Source organism: Polychytrium aggregatum (assembly GCF_025602895.1).
Source record: "Polychytrium aggregatum strain JEL109 chromosome Unknown BJ171scaffold_3, whole genome shotgun sequence".
Classification (NCBI taxonomy): Eukaryota; Fungi; Chytridiomycota; class Chytridiomycetes; order Polychytriales; genus Polychytrium; species Polychytrium aggregatum.
The window spans coordinates 927,399-946,359 of NW_026516205.1; the positions used below are offsets into that span (position 1 = coordinate 927,399).

At 54.1% G+C, this 18,961-nt stretch overlaps 3 protein-coding genes and 3 non-coding genes across 6 annotated transcripts; 4 read left to right on the forward strand and 2 right to left on the reverse strand.

Annotated features, from left to right (window-relative positions):
• The first annotated feature begins 316 nt into the window (after nt 1-316).
• On the forward strand, nt 317-389 carry BJ171DRAFT_t27. The gene has a single exon. It is a non-coding gene; the product is annotated as a tRNA-Ala (tRNA).
• An 8-nt stretch (nt 390-397) lies between these two features.
• Nucleotides 398-470, forward strand: BJ171DRAFT_t28. Its single transcript has one exon. It is a non-coding gene; the product is annotated as a tRNA-Lys (tRNA).
• A 4-nt stretch (nt 471-474) lies between these two features.
• BJ171DRAFT_t29 lies at nt 475-548 on the forward strand. Its single transcript has one exon. It is a non-coding gene; the product is annotated as a tRNA-Asn (tRNA).
• Nucleotides 549-2,641: 2,093 nt separating this feature from the next.
• BJ171DRAFT_173820 (rab-GTPase-TBC domain-containing protein) lies at nt 2,642-7,545 on the reverse strand. The gene is made up of 17 exons (XM_053105988.1): nt 7,301-7,545; nt 7,027-7,153; nt 6,840-6,913; nt 6,652-6,721; nt 5,416-6,336; nt 5,188-5,292; nt 5,048-5,077; nt 4,878-4,977; nt 4,659-4,708; nt 4,456-4,541; nt 4,265-4,366; nt 4,160-4,179; nt 3,812-3,945; nt 3,550-3,678; nt 3,352-3,455; nt 2,865-2,918; nt 2,642-2,746 (listed from the first exon to the last, which is right to left on the reverse strand). The coding sequence occupies exons 1-16, from the start codon at nt 7,393-7,395 to the stop codon at nt 2,903-2,905; spliced, it is 2,163 nt and encodes a 720-aa protein (XP_052971095.1). The 5' UTR covers nt 7,396-7,545; the 3' UTR covers nt 2,642-2,746; nt 2,865-2,902.
• A 1,001-nt stretch (nt 7,546-8,546) lies between these two features.
• On the forward strand, nt 8,547-12,917 carry BJ171DRAFT_173848 (pyridine nucleotide-disulfide oxidoreductase-domain-containing protein). Its single transcript, XM_053105989.1, has 14 exons — nt 8,547-8,958; nt 9,194-9,242; nt 9,346-9,374; nt 9,511-9,660; nt 9,849-10,055; nt 10,225-10,282; nt 10,431-10,547; nt 10,673-10,811; nt 11,022-11,171; nt 11,309-11,414; nt 11,590-11,712; nt 12,007-12,205; nt 12,469-12,631; nt 12,795-12,917. Exons 1-14 carry the CDS (start codon nt 8,599-8,601, stop codon nt 12,811-12,813), a joined length of 1,869 nt encoding a protein of 622 aa, XP_052971096.1. The 5' UTR covers nt 8,547-8,598; the 3' UTR covers nt 12,814-12,917.
• Nucleotides 12,918-13,986: 1,069 nt separating this feature from the next.
• On the reverse strand, nt 13,987-18,250 carry BJ171DRAFT_173914 (uncharacterized protein). The gene is made up of 7 exons (XM_053105990.1): nt 17,727-18,250; nt 17,342-17,428; nt 17,049-17,153; nt 16,911-16,950; nt 16,621-16,690; nt 15,596-16,474; nt 13,987-15,395 (listed from the first exon to the last, which is right to left on the reverse strand). Exons 1-7 carry the CDS (start codon nt 18,126-18,128, stop codon nt 14,186-14,188), a joined length of 2,793 nt encoding a protein of 930 aa, XP_052971097.1. The 5' UTR covers nt 18,129-18,250; the 3' UTR covers nt 13,987-14,185.
• Between the last annotated feature and the right edge of the window lie 711 nt (nt 18,251-18,961).

The following is an 18,961-nucleotide window of genomic DNA, read 5'->3' on the forward strand; positions in this document are numbered from 1 at the left end:
AGCTCCTCGATCGTTGTTTCGATCGGCTTCTGGCCACTGGGGACTATGGGCTGGGAGACTTCTTGGCCATCGCCTCTGCGTTTCTTGGGCGTGGGCTGATCCGTGAGATCGATTGTTTCGGCCTGAGCTTGGGCCTCGGGGGGTGCTCTGGAGGGTCCAGGGACACTGTCATGGACGTCTACGGCCATTTCGGGGGCAGGCGAGTCGTCGGGGGGCATGGTTGGTACCGGGTTGGTTAGGTTGGGAGGCAATGAGAGGGTAGTAATTCAAAACGTGCGTCCGCGGAACACTCGATAACGAGATCGGGGCAAACCTGGGGGAATTAGCTCAGATGGTAGAGCGCTCGCTTAGCATGCGAGAGGCACGGGGATCGATACCCCGATTCTCCACTTTCACTGCCCGGCTAGCTCAATCGGTAGAGCGTGAGACTCTTAATCTCAAGGTTGTGGGTTCGACCCCCACGTTGGGCGATTGGCTCCTATGGCGCAATTGGCTAGCGCGTTCGGCTGTTAACCGGAAGGTTGGTGGTTCGAGCCCACCTAGGAGCGTTTTCTTTTTCTTTGAACCTCATTTATTCAGCCCTGCCGCTCAGACTTGACATTCCTTTTCATTTCCATTTCCATGGTGCCTCTCCATATCTATGATCTTCTGTTTTATTATCTTGGTCGACTGTGTTCTAAACTATTTAGGTCAGAGGCTATCGCTTCGCCATATGCATCTCTTACCTTCACCCGGTTACCCGTTTATCATTGTCATCCAGGATAGTCAGGATAGGCGGACTGTCTTCAGACGTGAGTTCCCTCTCCTTTGGGCTTTCAATTGCGGGATCCTGGGCCTATTTTTTTGGCGATAGCTCGAAGGATTCGGAAATCGTTTGAAGAAATGGTAGAGATTCATGGGAGCCTTACATACGCGGCCAGCCGGCTCTTGCACCAAATTTGCTCTTCTTTACTTGAAGACACAAGCCAATTGATGCGATAGTGAATTACATGTCAATATGATCAGATATGAGACACCAAATAGTCATCTCAGATGGGCTTCTCTAGAATCTAGATCTTCCAGGAACAGTGGCTAGCAATACATAAATCCACAAGACCGTAGATTGTCCATAGCTTGCTTCGCTTTAGATACTTCTCGATTGAAATTCAAGTTTGTCCGGAGTTGTGGTTGTATGAGCACCACGATATTTTTGGTTGACTATCTGGTGGCGAGCAGCCCTTCAGCGTGCCAACAAATGAACTATCAAAGCACCGTGGCTCTATAAACCGAATAAAGTTGCAAGTATTGACCATATTCTCGCTACTGTCAATGCAATTCACTTGACGACGGCGTGATGATGGAGTTGAGTTAGTGAATGCTATCTCACCTTTCGTATTACGTCACCTCACCTTTCGTATTATGCCACCCCATTATGCTGCTGACTTTTATGGGATCTGCATATCACTTATTACTCAAGACGCACCGATCGTCTTTGGTGAAACCCACGGCATGTGTATAACAGTGCGTCTTCTGTTGTGGTCGGTTGCTCAGTTGTCGGTTGAAAGCAGCATATGAAGTACTCACGGTAATGGCACTGCTATGTCCGGTATCGATATTGATTGAAGAAACTTTCAATCGGTTCACTCGAAAATAAAATTATGTTCACACCAATTCTTTTTTTTTTTCGACACTCTTATATATTTTTCTATTTCTATTGGGAAGGGGTAAGGTCCTCGGTAGCGAGCCTGCCCCATGAATACCAAGCCGCGCCATCAACGGCCACTATTGGCCATGGCTCGGCCACGTCTGCCTCTCTTTGCCCAACCTCATCTTCTCGACAAACCTTGGCTCTGTCATTGCGTCCTTACATCCCTGCATCCTTACAACTCTGAAATTCGGCTGCTGCGTCGATTTTTCACCTCAAGATGGACCTTAAAAACCGAATCTTGGCTCGGTTCAAAAACTGGAAGACTGCTTTTCCTGCTGGTGGACCGATCCGCGGCGCTCTCGCCTCGGCAGCTCCGGCTTCCCTGGCGTCCCTATCGAGGCTCCCGGATATTTTCGGAAATCACTTGCGACCAGAGCGGCCCGAGTCCGCTCAAAACTCCCTCGATTCAAGCCGGTTCGTCAGTGGTATCCTGGCATCGGCCAGCGAAAGTCGCTGGGCGACTTGCCCGTGCCCCGTTGGCGAAGGGACCCACCCCAAGCATCGCCAAACAGCTCACTTGAAGCGGCTTCGGCCCTGAAGCAACAAGAGACCGTAGATCACCACAGGCCTATGGCGAAGCACCCAGGTACGTCTGGTTCAATGCGGTCGCTGCTCGTGATACTTTACCCCGACCGCTGCTCGATGCAACTCTGACGCCCAGCCTCGCCAATATCTGCTCCCCGACCGAATCTGCGTATGGATTGTCCCTCGTAACAGTTCCACTTTCTTCAACAATGTGTTTCCCATGGGAGAGTCCTCTCGCTTTGATCCTGCACTCTGATCCCCCTTGTTGGCCCTTGTTCTTTTCCATTCTGTGTATATTCTGGGGTTACATACGAAATGCAGTTATCATTTTATCCCTATCGTGGTCCATTCTCTCCCGTCACTTGTCGGCCTCTATTCTGCTGTTCGTCTGTGACCGTTATGGCATTTTGATAAGCCGTTCTTGACAACTGTGGGCTGACAATGGCACTCCTCTGGTGCTTGTTCTTCACAATTGGTTGACATATCGAGAATCAACAGTTTCGATAGTCCGGATGATATAATCAACTCACAAAACTGAAACATGTCGAGGGGCGTGTTACATATCAGTTATAGTGTTTATGAATTGTTTATAGAATCACAATTCAGTACCCTTTTCCCATTTCCTTCACATCAGCCGCAATATTCTACTTACGCTGATGAGCTGTGGGGTCACTCCATCGACTAGGAGGGCTATATACTTGGTCCTCTGTGAGAGGATTCGGATATTCGTCATGAAGTTCGATTGAGGCTCGTGGTACAGATCCAGATGGAACGAATAGTGGATATGCCCTTCCGCAAACCTATTTTTGAAAGTAGCAGCCATCGTTTCGAAATGTGCCCGTCAATTGATGTGGGTCGCTCAGCATCTTCTCAGCTGGTCTTCTCCAGCTGATTCCGATTGATCAATTCGCTCATTCTTCCATCGAGCACATCCGATATGTATATCCACATGCAAGTCACCACTCTCCCTCAATACATTTCCCAGATTGCAATGCCATCCTCCCCCCGTCTGTGGCCACATCTCTTTGCCATATGGCCCGACTTGTACCACCCCGAGAACTTGTCGATTTCCCATTGCGCCAGCTCGCCCAACGCCGTCACGATTACAATCTGGCATGCTCCCCAGATCTGATACTCACGAGTCACGTGTATCCAAGATTAAGGATATGCTCTTGATTTGCGAAAAGTCCTTCACCGATATCCATGGCAGCTCTGCATGGCTATCTCCCTTGTGTTTGCCGATCTTATTTTATATGTTGTTTCGCGGACTTGTTAGCCCAAAGTTCCCAAAGCTCGATCTATTTCTGTTCAAGTATCGGCTGCTGGTGGTAATTTACCTCAGACTTTCTTGGCTGACTTCGGAGGTTGTCATAGAAAGAGGGAGGTGTTGTTTTGAATGTAAAGTTGGCATCGGAAATTGCTGCCTCGATTTCGATGTTGGGCAGTTCCGAAAGCAGGACCATGCACTGAAACACGGTTGATCAAGGGAGAGGGCCGTTAATATCACCGATCGTATCGTTGAAAGTCGTTTTCAATATCCCCTTGGGGTGTTGAATCGATGTGCAGTCGGTTCAATAGAATTCACCGATGTTGCCCTACCTGGTTGAAGTCGTGATGAATGATCTGATCCCGCAGTTGCGTCAAGATCGCAAGACCGAAGTGTAGACCCACATAGTCTCCGCCAACCAAAAGGTTATCCCATAGAGGATATATCTTATCCAGTGGGAAGATATCTGGGTTTAAGAGGAGCTCACATGAGTCTTCATTACGTCCACAACCAGTGTTCAATCTGGATCCCCGTATCTTTTCATTGACTGTAGCTAACTGATACGGCTGTCTTGTCAATGTACCCAGAGCATCGCAAGCTTTCACTTCTTTGCGATCATTCCATCGAAATGAACTCTAACTCCCACTCATGGCATCGCCTCGCTTCAATTAAGAACTTACGTGCATACATGGTCATGAACCTAGACAGAATTATGTTATAGGAGCAGTTCAGAATGAGACATGCGTCAAATAAGAAGCCACACTGGTTTGTAGCTCTTGTCTTACCAAGGAATTGCATACAAGCTCGGCTGCAGGCCAAGTGTAAGCATATGCAGTGCCAACTCCGGATCGTGAAACGCAATCAACTTGGAAAACACAGTCATGTACCTATATCGATGAGGAGCTTAGGCTGGTGTATCTCATCACAAGCTATATGGTTCAAAGTCCAGCTGACGGCTCGAAAGCTTTGTACTCACTTGTTGATTGTGATGGTGTTATCCACAACGAAGAAATCGGACAGAAATCGCGATACGAATTCCTTCAAGCAGCTATACGCCAGAGCCTGTGCGTCGTTTTTGCAACTGAGTCGTCATCCTCTGAATGATCCTCGTGGAACCAGTTCTGTACGCCCTTCCGTAATATGTAATTCGTGCGATCTTGTTTATTTGTAAGAACCTACCTCATCGTGCAAATTCAGGCACAAAAACGGAGCACAAACAGAGTCGAGTCCTGGATATTCCGGTACAAGCGCATATCAGACGACCCTTCAGAAGTGAACACACTGCTGTATTCTCTCCCTCCAGCTCAGCGACCGGTCATCGGTATTCCCGAGTTGACCGGGAGTATTACGATCAAAACCTCGCATGTTTGGGCATGGGTGACACTCAGACCACTATACCTTGCCAATAAACCATCCGGTGCTCTTCACTCGCCACCCATGCCTTGAGGATGCGCTTGAGTTTTTGGTGGCCAAACGGCGACGCCAATACCTCGTTGTACTATTAGCGTATGAAGTTGCTATCAGCGATATGGCGGGGGGATAGCAGGTTTCCCTGCAGAGCCTCATACCTGGTGGCATCGTGGAATATCTAGCTCGAGCTGCATCAAAACAGCCCAAAAAAACGCGGAGGTCAATCCAGAGGCACTCATGGCAACTCGTTCTTGGGTCGTCGATGTTTCTGAGTCGAGGCTTTTCAATAATCACTCACTTGTCGATCCATTAGCCCTTCACTATCCTTGTCGATCATATCGTATTCGATTTGAGGATTTCCGCTGATGCCCAGGATGGCAGCCCAAACTCGGTTTCGTACAAGCTTTGTAGAACGCTGTGATCAGATAGCGTTGCGAGCCAGTAGGAATCGACTTTCCGATTGTCGCGTCGTACTGAGCGCCATTAACTCGCCAGATTGCTGCTCCACGCACCACCCACCACATACCGCCGGGATTCCGATTGTGGCTTCCTCAATGATTCGTCTTTGAGAATGGGGATATTCGGCGAGATGGCGATTAAACATCACAATGAGTCTCGCTTGGTGGCTTGGATCACGCTGCTTCTCCGTCAACTGACTGCTTCGTTTTGTCCAGTAATCTGGAGCCTCCAGAAGAGACTGGGCCCATCGCTGAACATTTCTTCCCTCGATACTCTTGTAATAGAGGCCCAGGTCATCCATGGCGGCGAGTCCCTTTGGTAGAGAAGGCTGGGTAGTTGTGGCCAACTTTTCGGCCAGAGGCTCAAGCGGGAAAATGCAGATTGAGTCGGAAAACAGCGGGGCGACATCTGTGAGCGATAATATGTCCTCGACGTCGTCTTTGATTCTAATGACTTGTGGAAGGCGATTGATAGCGCTCGTCGAGATGCCATTTCTCTTCACCACTGGGATATCGAGGATTCCCCCGGCCAAGATCCAGAGATGAAAAATCTGATAGAGACTGAAACTGGACAAGAGCCTTTCCGTGTCCGAGAGAACGGCGTTCGAATTGCCAGAAGCATCACTGTCTTCCTGGAGCAAAGGCAAGTGCGGGTGCAGATGCCAGCCCGTCAACGAGGGTGTCGGTGGCACTTGAGGCAGACCAATAAACACTGGGTGGCCCAGTAGCTGTCGGAAATCGGGTCTATCCTCGACCGAAACGACAAGACAGCTCTGGATAAAATGAAGCAACTCGGGATGCTCTGAAACAGTGACGCTTGCTTGTCTTGGCAAAGCCTCTGTAGCAATCTCGGAGTCGAGTTTCCACTGCGAGATATAATCGACCCAGTCCTTGAGCTGGCCCGATGTCAAACCGAGCTGCTCTGGTGCTGTTACCACGTTCATACTCAGCATCTCAAGGGCGAGGATGCCAAGCGACCAAACATCTGCCTATAAAAGTGAAGTCGAAAGAGAGGGAGGAGCGGTCAGCAGAATCATGATGCTCACAATTTCTGTGCTGCTTGCATAGATTTCGTCGGTTTTGCAGCACAATCCCATGCGTGGTTTGAGTGAAGGACACGTTGAGTGACTCTCTCGGAAACCATCACTGGAGTTGGGAAATAGGGCCAGATTGCCTCGCATGGAGCCTGTTGTATTTCTCGCGTATGGCACTGATGGCGGAAAGCCAGTGAAACCGCCCGCGAGACCACAACAACAGTAATCGTTTCTTCCACTCATCAACCGACTTAGTTCCTCCGACCATACCTTGGCAGACGATCGATACAAAGATTCTTGGTCACCGATGAGCACTTCCGGGGGTAGATAAGGGGGATACCTTTGCGACAGAGCCACGGCGCAAGCGATTATGGGTATTAAGGATACCCGCCGGGTTATCGAACAGGATTCGCAAATGTGATTGCGTGCGTTCAAGTGCGACCGGCAGAGATCCTCACCCAATCGGAAAGGATGCATCTCTTCCACAGTCCGTCATGCAATATAGACCGTAGTTGAATAGTCGAACAGAGTCCTGTGGTGGCGTGGGTTCAGCAATTACATGGAAGATATGCCAAGGCACTCCTTGCACAAACTGTGGACGCAAGAAGTGTTTCAGAAGAGTGGATGATAGACGATGATACTGACATGCTCATCGAGAAGCACATTTTTCAAGCACAGATTGCGGTGGACAATGCCCCGCTCAGCCAAGAAGCAGAGGGCCTCAAGTATTTGTCTGATCCATGTGATAACTTTCTTGATGTCAACTTGGGGGCTGTAGATTCAAGTGATGCCAGAGAATGTATACGAATATCATTGTTAATCAACGACCCACACTGGCAAAGCCAAAAGTTGCGTCGAAACAGAGACAAGCAGCGGTGTTTGTAGCGAGACTGGGATAGCGATCGATGGAGGGACACACCTCTCCGTGAGGCGGCGATGAACCGAGTTTTTATGGAAGGAGCTGACGACGTAGATCTGCCCTTGAGGGATCAGTGTTGACCAGAGCGTTGACATGAGCGAAATATTCGTCAGCCTGGCGGCTGATCGGCACAAGTCTCATCGGCATCGTCGGCACTCAATACGACCGATACACGCGGAACCATCACTCAGACGAAAGCATAGCAGCGTCATGTGAATCAGGTGGGATGCAAAACCTCGGTGTTTCTTCACAATGTCGACGTATTCGCAGAGAAAGGGCCCGTTGGCTGACGCTCGCTTCAGGGCTTGGAACTGGCCAAAGATTTTCGCAAGGGGGGTATACGTCGAGACTGGCGTGGGAGCAGGGGGGCTGGGATTTCCGGGGCCACTGGTGTCATCAGAAGGATCGGCCGATCCCCTCGGAGCAGACTGGGACTTGTCGGCAGGGAAAAAGGATATGGCAGCCAGGACCGAGGTGGGCGGCTGCTGGCTCTGGAATGTAGCGGCTCGGAGTCCAAACATGGCTCTTGGTGGGAGCAAAGCAAAGCGAAGCGACGGGTTCGGGAAACGACGCAGTGGATTGAGGCTGGATGGCAAGGGGCGGATGTGGGCAGATTTGTTTGGAGATGGCGAGGCGGATCAGCAGAAGCCAGGGTTGGGTTGGGCGTGGGTGAGTTGGAGTGGGGTCAAACCAAACACAACCGCTGCGCCAGAGTGATGGAGCGAGAGAGAGCGAACCGCAATGGTGCGCAGAGAAACCAACGGAGATTCGTCCTGGTCGCCTCACCACGTGGATAGCAGACTGGAATCGACCTGGCTGAACGACTTCGATCGGCGCTTGCGGTGCTGTGAGAGGTTGCGGTGCTACTCTCTGCTTCCTCTCTCATCCCAGGCACGCCTTCTCGCCCCGGCTTGCAGCGACAGCATCTGCAGCGACTCGCTGGTGCCTGTCCTGCCCACTCACTTCATGCATCTCCATGCATCTTCTGCTGACGCTGGACACCCCGGGGAAATGCCTCGCACCACTCGGCCATTGCTGGCCGAGCGCATGATACCGTATGAAATGATATCAGATCATATGTGATCCAACTGCAGCGTGCGTGTCGGAAAGAGGCGGTGTGTCCCATTGGCTGTTCAACCCGCCGGGCCAGCGTCGCCAGCCGCAGACCGCGTAGAGTTGCCGTCCCAACTCACCCAAGCCGCACCAACCCAACACCACACCCAATTCCACACCCAGCACCACCGCTTCCTCCTTCCTCCATCAGCTTATCCTCATTCTGTCCCGCCCAAGTGTCCTCTATGATGCTCCGTGCCCGTTCTGCCCTTTCGGCCTCATCCCTCCGTCCTGCTCTGCGACAGACGCCTGTTGCCTGGCTCGTCTACACCCCCGCTTGCCGCTCCTTCCATGCCTCTCGGGCTCGGGTTGCCACCCTTGCCTCGCCTCGCATGTGGGCTGCTGGGGCAGTGGCCTTGGGCGCCGCCGCCCTGCTATCGCTCAACTCGGTCGCCAGCGATTCGCCCTCCCAATCGCCTGCCTTGCTGGGGACCGAGAGCACCGGACCTGATGGCATCCCCATCGCTACGAATTGGATCCAAGATCCGCAAAAGCCTCTGCTCGTTGTCCTGGGCTCGGGATGGGGCGCTACCTCCCTGCTCAAGGTGTGTTCTCCCGGATCTGTGTCATGCAGACTTTTCCCGCTCCTATGCTCTTGATGTGGATGCCGGTTTGGGCGGTTGACCAGGGCTGGGAAGGGAGTCCGTCGACGTCGATGGAGGATGTCGACCCCCGCCGCAATTTCTCTCTGCGTTGGTCAAGCACTGGCCATTCAATCCCATCTCTGCGACTGCTCATCCTCTACGCTCGCATGCACTGACGGCCCCTGCCAACGCACAGGAGCTCGAGCCTGGTGCTTACAACACCCTGGTGATCTCTCCAACCAACTGTGAGTTCCGTTCCTGCATGATCTTCCGTTGCCATCAAACTCATCTGCAGCTGCTGGTCCACGCATACCATCTGACACTATTGATTGTCCATGTCTTTGTCAGATTTCCTGTTCACTCCCTTGCTCCCCGAGGTGAGTCAGGGGCTCTTTCCCAAGCACTTACAGCTCAACCGCTACCTGACACATGTCACCCAGGCCTTCCCAGCCCGAGCTCTAATACCATCATCATCATCATCATCGTCGTCGTCGTCGTTGTCGTCTTTGATAGGCAACTACAGGAACAGTCGAGACTCGCAGCCTGATGGAAAGCATCCGTCGCATCTGCCAACGAGTCCGCGCGACATACTTTGAAGCACACGCTTATGACGTTGATGTCCAGCGGAAACTTGTTCTCGTCGAAGTCGATGATTCCATCGCGGTATGCATCGCGTGCACTCCGCCACCATCACATCGTCATCGCGTTGCCGTGAAGCTGTCATCCCATTGCCGCGGGATTGCCATCGCCATGAGGCATGTGAATCCTCCATCGACTAATATTCTCCTCTCTCATCAACCATGACAATGCCCCTGTGCCCTGTTGGTTGGATGTTGCCTCCATGTCGACAGGACCAAGCTGTCAAGCGGAGGTTCTATGTCCCCTATGATCGTTTGGTGGTTGCCGTTGGTGCCCAAAACAACACCTTTGGCATCCCTGGTGTCTCTGAGAACTGCAACTTTCTCAAATCCATCAAGGATGCCCGCGCGATCCGAGCCAAAATGATGGATTTGTTTGAACACGCTGCTCTTCCAACCACGACCGAGGCTGAACGAAAGGCATGTGCATTCTTGGCATGTCCCTTTCGTGTGGACCTGCTTCTGCCATCCATCACGATATCCTCATACCACCTAGCCCCTAAAACACAGAGGTATCCGTGCTGGACTGTAGAGCCCCCAGCATGTTGTTAACTGTCTGACACGTCTTCGTATCCCTTCACTCTCTCAGAAATTCTTGAGCTTTGTCGTCGCCGGAGGTGGTCCGACCGGCGTCGAGTATGCAGCCGGTGGGTGCATACATCCGGCATGGTGTAGACGCAGTCGATTGTGCTATGGCACTACAGATTACGAAGGCATTGGGATCCTCGCCCTCGCCCGCTTACTCGCTTTTTGGGGCCACTCACACGAGTTACTGTTTCTGCATCCAATATCCAGAGCTCTCGGACTTCCTGCACGAAGATCTCATCAAGTTTTTCCCCGATCTCGTCCGCAACGATGTCAGCATCACCGTCATCCAAAGTGCCGACCACATCCTCAACACTTACTCGAAAGGTAACGGGAGTGCAGCCCTTGATCCAGTCGCCATCGGTGTTTCTGAGGTTGGCCTGGTGCGCATATCCTTTGCTGCGACCCGATTTCGGCAACAAGTCTCCGCCCTTAACCTGTCGATCGAATAGCCATTTCAGAGTTTGCCGAGCAAAAGTTTAAGCGCCAGAGCATCAATGTTGTTACCAATGCTCGCGTGACCCGAGTCAACAGCGACACCATCGAATACAAGCTCAAGAAGCCCCAGGCCGGAGGCCCGGAATCCATCGAGTAGGTGACACTGGCCGGTCCATATTGACGTCCCGTTCGTAGCCTTGGAACGATACAAATCATCCTGGGCAGAGCCATAATATTATCGGCACAGCAGGCCAGACTCGATACGCCACTCTGCTCGTATCTGTGGGCGCCGTCCGAGTTTTTACCCAATTAGCGGTCGCTCGACCAACTGACCATCCCTTCTGCGCCACTCCCGCTTCCCAGGCTACCCTACGGCATGTGCGTCTGGAGCACTGGAATTGGAATGAAGCCTATCACCAAAAGACTCACTTCGTCCATTTCAGAGCAAAAGAACTCCAAGGCTCTGCTTGTGGATACGCGACTCAGGCTCTTGGGTGGTGCGGGTGTCTATGCGTAAGTGTGCGCAGTTTCGAGCAATTACTGCTTGTCCTTGCCTCACCGGCGCCGGACTGTTGGCACCTGTCGGCAACGCCGCGCTCTTCGCATCGCTTCACGAGAGTCATGACCATGCTATCCTATCCCATCAACAGTCTAGGTGATTGTGCCACAATTGAAACTCCGCAAATGCTCAAGCTTGTCAATGAACACTACCAAAAAACTGGCCGCGATCTCTGGAGCTACGGCGAGTTTAAAGAGGTATTTCAACTCTCCCCCCCCCTCTTCTGAAACGGATCGCGTCTCGTCTCAGAGTTGACTCGGTGGTCGTCACTGTCTGTGCTCTGTTTGCATCGATCGATCAACGCCGATAGACCTGGCATTTGCTGAGAATCGAATACCGGTGCATTGCTCGTGTCTGTAAATGTACTTTTAGGTCGCCGACGAGCTCGTTGAGCGATATCCACAAACCGCCGTTCACTTGGGCCAGTGCACTCCTGAAGATTTTGAGAAGCTTGATCTGGACCACAACGGTCGTCTGGATCGCGATGAGATCAAGGTTCGTTGACGACTTGCGTTCTCCTTGCGGGTGGCCCTCGGAGTGTGTATTCGGTTGGCTCAGCGATACGCTCGACAAGGCAAAGAAGCCATACGGTTAGGGAATCGCCCCCTCCCCACCCCGTTTGGCTGGAGCAGTGGGCACGATTGCAGCGTCCCGGTTGCCAGAGGGCACAGACTATGGATTGCTTAGAATTGAAACATCAGAAGCAACCATGTCGGGCTTATTTATCAACGACCTTTTGATGAGGCTCCGAGGGATTTTCTGACCCGTGTCGTTCTCGCTCCGAAACAGAAATGGCTCGATGACGTCAACAACCACCTGACGTCGCTCGCGCCAACCGCCCAGGTGGCGTCGCAGCAGGGCGCCTATCTGGCACATCAGCTGAACCAGCTCTCCCTCATCCCGCGTGAAACCTGGGATCACTACGAAAACACAAAGCTCAAGCCTTTCCGATACCGCCATTTTGGCAGCTTCTCCTACGTGGGACATGGTAAGAAAGCATCCGCTACTTTCGCAAGGGACTCTGGCCCATGCCCGATTTCTGTCGATACCGGCACCATGCAGGTTCCCTTCTGATATGGGCAGCAAAGGGGCCGAAGCGCTGTTGAGCCCCATGCGCACATCCATGCAGGCCTCGTCTTCTCACATGATTGATTGTGATGTCCGCTCACTCTCACTCTCACTCTCACTCTCACTCTCACTCTCACTCTCACTCTCACTCTCACTCTCACTCTCACTCGCAATTCATCGTAGACAATGCTGTGCTGGACCTTCAAAATGTGTGGTCGTCCGTTGGCCACATCAATGGCGTGGGCGCCTACTTCCTGTGGCGCGGTGCTTACTTGAGCGAGCAAGTGTCGCTTCGAACCCGAGCCCTTATCGGTTTTGACTGGGTCAAGAAGCAGCTCTTTGGAAGGTATGATCAGATATATCTGTTGCTCAAGGGAATGGTTGGTGGGGCCAAGGACAGTTCGCCCGGCCCTTTTGACCAGGGAAGTAGAGGGGATCCGGTTGACTTTGTCTCTGTCTTTGCCGGTGCAACTTTTTAACAAACCAGTATTTCGTTGCATCACACGCAGAGATATCACCCGATCCTGAGCGGATCATGTGCTTCTCAAGGGGCTTTGTAGATGTACAAACAAGTGCGCTGTCGTTCCTGTCTTCATGTGGTCAATGTGGGGTCTTGTGTCGGTAACTGGGGGGGGGGAGTCAACCAGCGTCGATACGGCTGTTATCCCAGAGCTCTTCTCCGACTGTGGCGGTCTATTTCCTTCGTCTTTGCACAAAGTCTTCGATTTTCAAATCCTCAAGTCTCATTTTCTGCAAACGGCTGTCTGTCTGTGGGGCTCAGCCGCCTCGCACTCTTGCACATTCTCGCAGTCTCTTTCCTTCTCTCTCTCGATCTCTCATTCAGTATTCGATCTGCTTCAAAGAGCATCCGCATTATTTCTGGGGCAGGCGCCCTGATCCGTTGTGCATTTGCAATCTTTCTCGCGCAAGTTTCTGGCATCATATCTGGACCGCAATATACATGTGCCGCCCCCCTTCCGTTCTGAGCCCTTCCCTTTTCTCCCCAGACCAGAACCATATTCTTTTCGTTGGCAGCTGTTGTTCTATATTGGGTTACGGATGGGATCCCACAGAGCCAACAAAAGAGCATATTCGAGAGAGAGAAAATAGATGGCAAGAGAAGAGAGAAAAAAGGCAAGGGAGCACGCAATGCAGGATGATTTCCATGGATATCAACGACAGTATTGCCGCCGCGAGTGCGGTTGTGAAATGAAGAAAAGGCTAGGTTTGTCCGCCATTTTCGGGTGCGATGCGAGCAGGTAGGTATGCAAGAGGATTCTCCCCTCACAGGAACGGGATATTTTGGTTGGTAGCAACCGGATATGAAGTTGTCCAAGACAAAAAGTGGCCTTCAGTCCGAGCAGCGGGACATGCGCGGGACCAAAGCATCGACCGAGAGAGAGAGATAGATGGAGAAGGAAGGAACCAAAACACAGGAGGAGTATATAGAGGGAGAGAGAGAGCGAGCGAGAGAGAGAGAAAAAGGGTGGTATTTTGAACATACATACAGGGCAGAGAAAAACACATGGGCATGGAGTAAACTCCGTATTGGGATGATATCAACAAATGATGGGATGGTCGCAATGGATGATGGTCGCAATGGATGATGGTCGCAATGGATGATGTCGATGGATGAGCGGTGAGAGAGCGGCGAGCTGTAGGATGTGTAGTTCTAGCAGAGATGGGAGAGAGATCAATAGAAGCGGAAAGGCAAGCGATAAACAATAAATAGGATGGAAAAAGGTGCGGTTCGATAGAGCATAAATAGAGGCGTTTGGGTCGGGGCGAGTGCGCTATAGATCATGGGTAGCAAGGCACAACTTGTTGATTGAGGGGTCCGTTTTGACGAGATCGTTGTCTGGCCCACATGATTCACATACGAAGGACAGCTTCGTCTCCTTCAAGGCTCGTAGATACCACCCCAGGGCATGGCGATATGTTCGTTCGCGTGCACGGCTGTGGTCGTAGGGGTAACGCGGCCGTCGAGCAGACCAGATCCTCTGTTGCCGAGGCCAAAGATGCCAGGAGCGGGGTGGTGGTGATGGGGAGGGCCGACAGGAGCGCCGACAGGGGCCCAGCCAACCATGCCGCCGTTGATCTCCTGGGGACCAGCGTGCATCCAGGGCTGGGGAGCAGCAAAGCCCTGGTTGTTGATGGGAGACAGAAGCGACTGCGACTTTTGAGGGAGAGCCTGGTTCCACATCTGAGCGCTGAAGATACCGTTGGCAAGTCCCTTGTGCATGGGAGGGGCATGCAGATCGTAAGGATCCTTGGCGACAAACTGCTCGGACCAGCCGCTGAACGACTTGCTGGGGCGACGGTTACGCGGAGGGAGCTCGGGCATAGACGGGTAGCCGCCAGAGACGCCCCCCCATTCGGGGGCCATCGAGGGCTGTGCTTGGCCGATGACGCCCCAGTCGGCTTCGGGGCTGCTTCTTGGGGGAAGCGAGTCCAGCACAAGCGAGTGGCGAGGGGAATGTCCTCCGGGAGTCTTGGAGAATCCACCGGCGGCAGGGAGCCAGTCGGCCGAGGGGGTGCTTGGAGGATTGATCAGGGACGAGCTCGAGGTGCTCTTGCGAAGAACCTTGTCTCCCCAAATGGGGTACTCTTCGCGAGGGGCGCTCCAGAGCGTAGTGCTGGGGGTGAGGGCGCTGGTGACAAGCTGGAGCGGATGGTGGTTCCACTCGGGAGCATCAGTCAGGCGGATGTTGGCAACCCGGTCCCACTCGGAGCCGAGCACATCGTCGTCTGCAGGACCGCTGGCGTTCGTAGCCCAGGCCGGGGGCGAGGCAAGGCCGGCGGCGGCTGTACCAGGCAGGACAGTGGCTGAGGGGCCAAGGTAGTCTGCGCGGTGATCGGTCGAGCGCTCGGGGAGGGTCAAGAAGTCATTTTCAAAGTCATCCAGCCAGGGAGCGAACTGGGATGCGCTTGCAGCCGGCAGAACGTCCGAGTTGGAGCGCATGGTCTCCAGCGAGCGAGCTGGGACGGGAGGGTGATGCGCAAAGGCAGAGTTGATGCCAGAGACAACATTAGACTCACTCCAGTGAGCGCCGGCATTCCAGGCGGCTCTGTTGTGGCGCAATTCGGGCGCAGAGTGCTTGTGAGGGAGCCTGATGATAGCAGCGATGTGCCAGACGATGGCTGGTTAGCGGCCGCGGCCAACACCGACAGAAAGCTCATCGAAGCTGTTTAAGCACGCAAGCTGGGGGCTCGGGCTTGGGCCTGAGCTTGGTCGAGACACCCAGACCAAAAGCTGCTGCCAATCCAGAATCAAGACCATTCATTCCCAAGCGAGCAAGAAGATACTTACTTGCTGCGAGCCAAGACGTCCTGGGCCGCAGCAGAAGCGCGAGGGGTAGCCCAGGACGGGGTGTAGCCGGACACATCACGGCTCTGATCCAGCTCAAAGGAAACCTTCTTCTTCATGACCGCAGGGTCGCCCTTGGGAGCGGGCCAGGCGGCTGCGCCAGAGGCAGCATTTGCCGGGCCGAAGGACGGTGGCTCGCCCCAGCCGCTGGCCTCGCTGGGCGGGAAGCCACCGGATCGAGAGAGGGAGCGCTGGCGGCCAGTCTCCTCCTGGGGCATCTCGGTAGTATCGCCGTAGAGCGGCTGGGCGGGGAAAGCGGTTGTTGCGGGCTTGGAGGGCGAAGACTTCCAGCCAGCAGGGAGGCCCGAGGACACAGGCTTGGGCGGAGAACTCCACTGGGCTGAAGGGGCCGGGGCCGCCTGTCGAGAAACGGATGCGCTTGAGCCCTTGTTGGCCTGAAGGTTTTGGGATGCCCAGCCACCAAGAGCCGAAGGGGCAACAGCAGGGGCGCCGGTGGAGGGTCGGTCCCAGTTGGCGCCGCTGCAGAAGCTGGCGGTGTCCTTTCGAGGAGGCGAATTCCAGGTCGGAGCTGAGATGGCCCACTGCGAGGGAGACTTGGGTGCAGGAATCTGGGTGGGCTCGGAGCGCTCAATTTGAGGGGTGCTATCTGTGACCTTGGATCCACTCCAGGCCGCGGTGCAGGCTGGGTTTGGTCCGGATACGGGAACGGCAGGCTGAGAGCTAGTGTCTGAGCCCTGAGAACCGGCACGGACAACTTGAGGTTGGCTCGGGCCGGACGAATTGGACACGGTGGGGACTTGGGCAGAGTGGCTCTGGGCTTGCGCAGATGCATCGGTCTTCCATGTGGACGGAACCTCGAGTCTAGTGGAGATGCGGGTGGAGGAGGACGGGTATAGGGGTGAGAAATGAACCAGGATACACAAGCGCAGATCTGGGGGGGGGTTGCGCAAGCTGGCGGACGGGGACTGAAGCAGCAGCGAGAGCAAGAGCGAGACACTCCTGCTTACTTGGAATTAACGTCCGGTCGAGAAATGATGATCTTGAGGGTCTGTTTGGATTTGATCTTCTTGATACGGCCTGGACGAACATGATGACGCGGCGAGGTGAGCAAGGGGAGCGAAGATCAGGATGGGGGGCTGAGGACGAAGCGCACAGGCAAGCTGTGATCATGAACATGGCAGACAAGCTATGACGATCATGGCAGACAAGCTGTGATGATCATTCATGACAGGCATCCCTGTGAAAACGCCAGCACTTCTCGGAGCCACCAGTCACACCAACGAGCGACAAGACCTACATGGGTCGTATTCAATCTTGAGACGAGTGCCGTGGAGCCTCTGCGGATACAAAAGATAAAGGCTTGTTTGTTAGGTTGGCGACTTTGGTGAGTCGATGGATGCCAAATACCGAGAGAATCAAGCAGCCGAGGACTCACCTCGCCGCTGAGTCTCAAAACCTTTTCGAGAGCGCTCTGGTCGGGAACGTCGACATAGGCACAGGGTCGGGTATCCGGGTTGTTGGAGAGACGGATTCTCAGAATCTGCAGGAGAGGAGAGAAGCACAGAAATGGGCGGGGGAGCGATGAGCCGTTATGCAGGGTTCGTCGGGTTGACGGGAAGGAGTACGATGATACTCGATTGATGTCGCTCGCCGGAGGGGGGATCGCGGTGCTGAAGCGAGCCTTGTCGTCGCCAGAGAGATGCAGGGTCAGGGACGAGCGAGACGCACCGGCGAGTTCTTGAAAAAGTCAATCAGGTCCTGTTCGGTGACGGACTCGTGCAGGTTGCCGACCCAGAGGGTCTTGACTTCGGGGGTCTGCGGAAAGCGGAGCGAGGGTCAGCGCAAGCCCAAGCCTAAGACGACGCGTGACCGTGTCCGAACGAGGCGGATGGATGAAGATGGGTGGTGGGCAAGCACAAGCTGGGTGGATGCGGGCGGGGCAGCACAGAGGACCCAGGAGCGAGCACCGAAGCGGTACAAACGATCTGCGTCGCGCTGCTCGAGGATCCGCCAAGGGCCCGAGGAAACCATGGGAGCTGTTTGGCGTGTAGCCAACGAAGGGGGACGAGATCATCACGAGAGCGGCCCAGAAGCAGAAGAACAGCGATCGCACCTTTTCGAGGGTTGAAGAAGAGCTTTCGAGCTGCTGCTGGTGCTGGTGATGGTGGTGATGGTGGTGGTCGGCGGCGTGGGCAGGTTGTGAAGGGCTGTCCTTAAGCGAGATGCGCGAGTCGATCCGGTGAAGGGCACGGCGGGGATCAGGGCGAGTAAGGTCGTCGCTATGGGACGAGTGATGGCCGGCGCGAGCAGAGGGCTGCGACCACAGCGAGGACTGCGAGGCAGCCGAGACGGCAGCCCAGGAGTGCGCCGGAGCAAAGCCGGACGACGATGACGATGACGACGACGACGATGGGGTGGTGGTGGTGCTGGAGAAGGACATGCCCGGAACCAAGGATCGGTCCTTGGGCGCCGGGTCGACGGCATAGTACGAAGATCGCTTGCTAGTCAAAGTCATGGCTGGAGCGACTGGATGGATGGTCGCGAAAGAACAAGGTATAGAGTGGAAGTATAGAATGGAGGCGAGGGCGCTTCGATAGAATGGGGGAGAGGTAGTGCCGAAGAAAAGGCAGAAGCGAGGGGACTTGATGACCAGAAGAGGGGAAAGCGGATCAGGAAGTCAAAAAGAGCCGAGCAGCGGCGGTTGGTTGGGCGCAAAAAAAGTAAGGGTGTGGAGGGCGAGAGCAAGGACAGCGGATGGGTCAACGGACGACGGCCGTGGCTTCGGACCTGCACGAGCGGGGACAGCCGGACGGGCGGTATTGGCGAGGGCAAAGAAGAATAGAGTGAGCGAGAGGAGCAGTGTGCGATCGCAGAGACGCCGTTGCATATATGCGGGGGGTTGAGTTCTTGCCGATGGCGCTTGCAGCGCGATGTGCAATGCAGTGCAATGCGATGGGCGTAATGCAGTGGGTAATGCAGTGGGTGTAATGCAGTGGGTGTAATGCGAATGCAATGCTATCACCAACGAGAACTATACGCCAACGAGATAATTCACAATTCCAAACGAGTAAACCAAATCGGGCCCGTACCAGATGGCAAAGCGATAGAGCGGAGGACAGGCGCAGGGACGATGGCAAGAGCAAAGGTGCCGCCCGAGAGCCAAAGGCAAAGAGCGAATTTCCAGAGAGATGATGGGTCCGGACGAGCGGCGTGGGGAGAGCGAGCGCAAACGAGCGAGAGAGAGAGTGAGAGAGAAAGAGAGAGATGATGGAGGGAAGAAGTAAGACCACAAAGGGCGGGAAGCGGCGAGGCTGAAGAACCAAACCGAAAACCGGCTCAGGGCAGGGC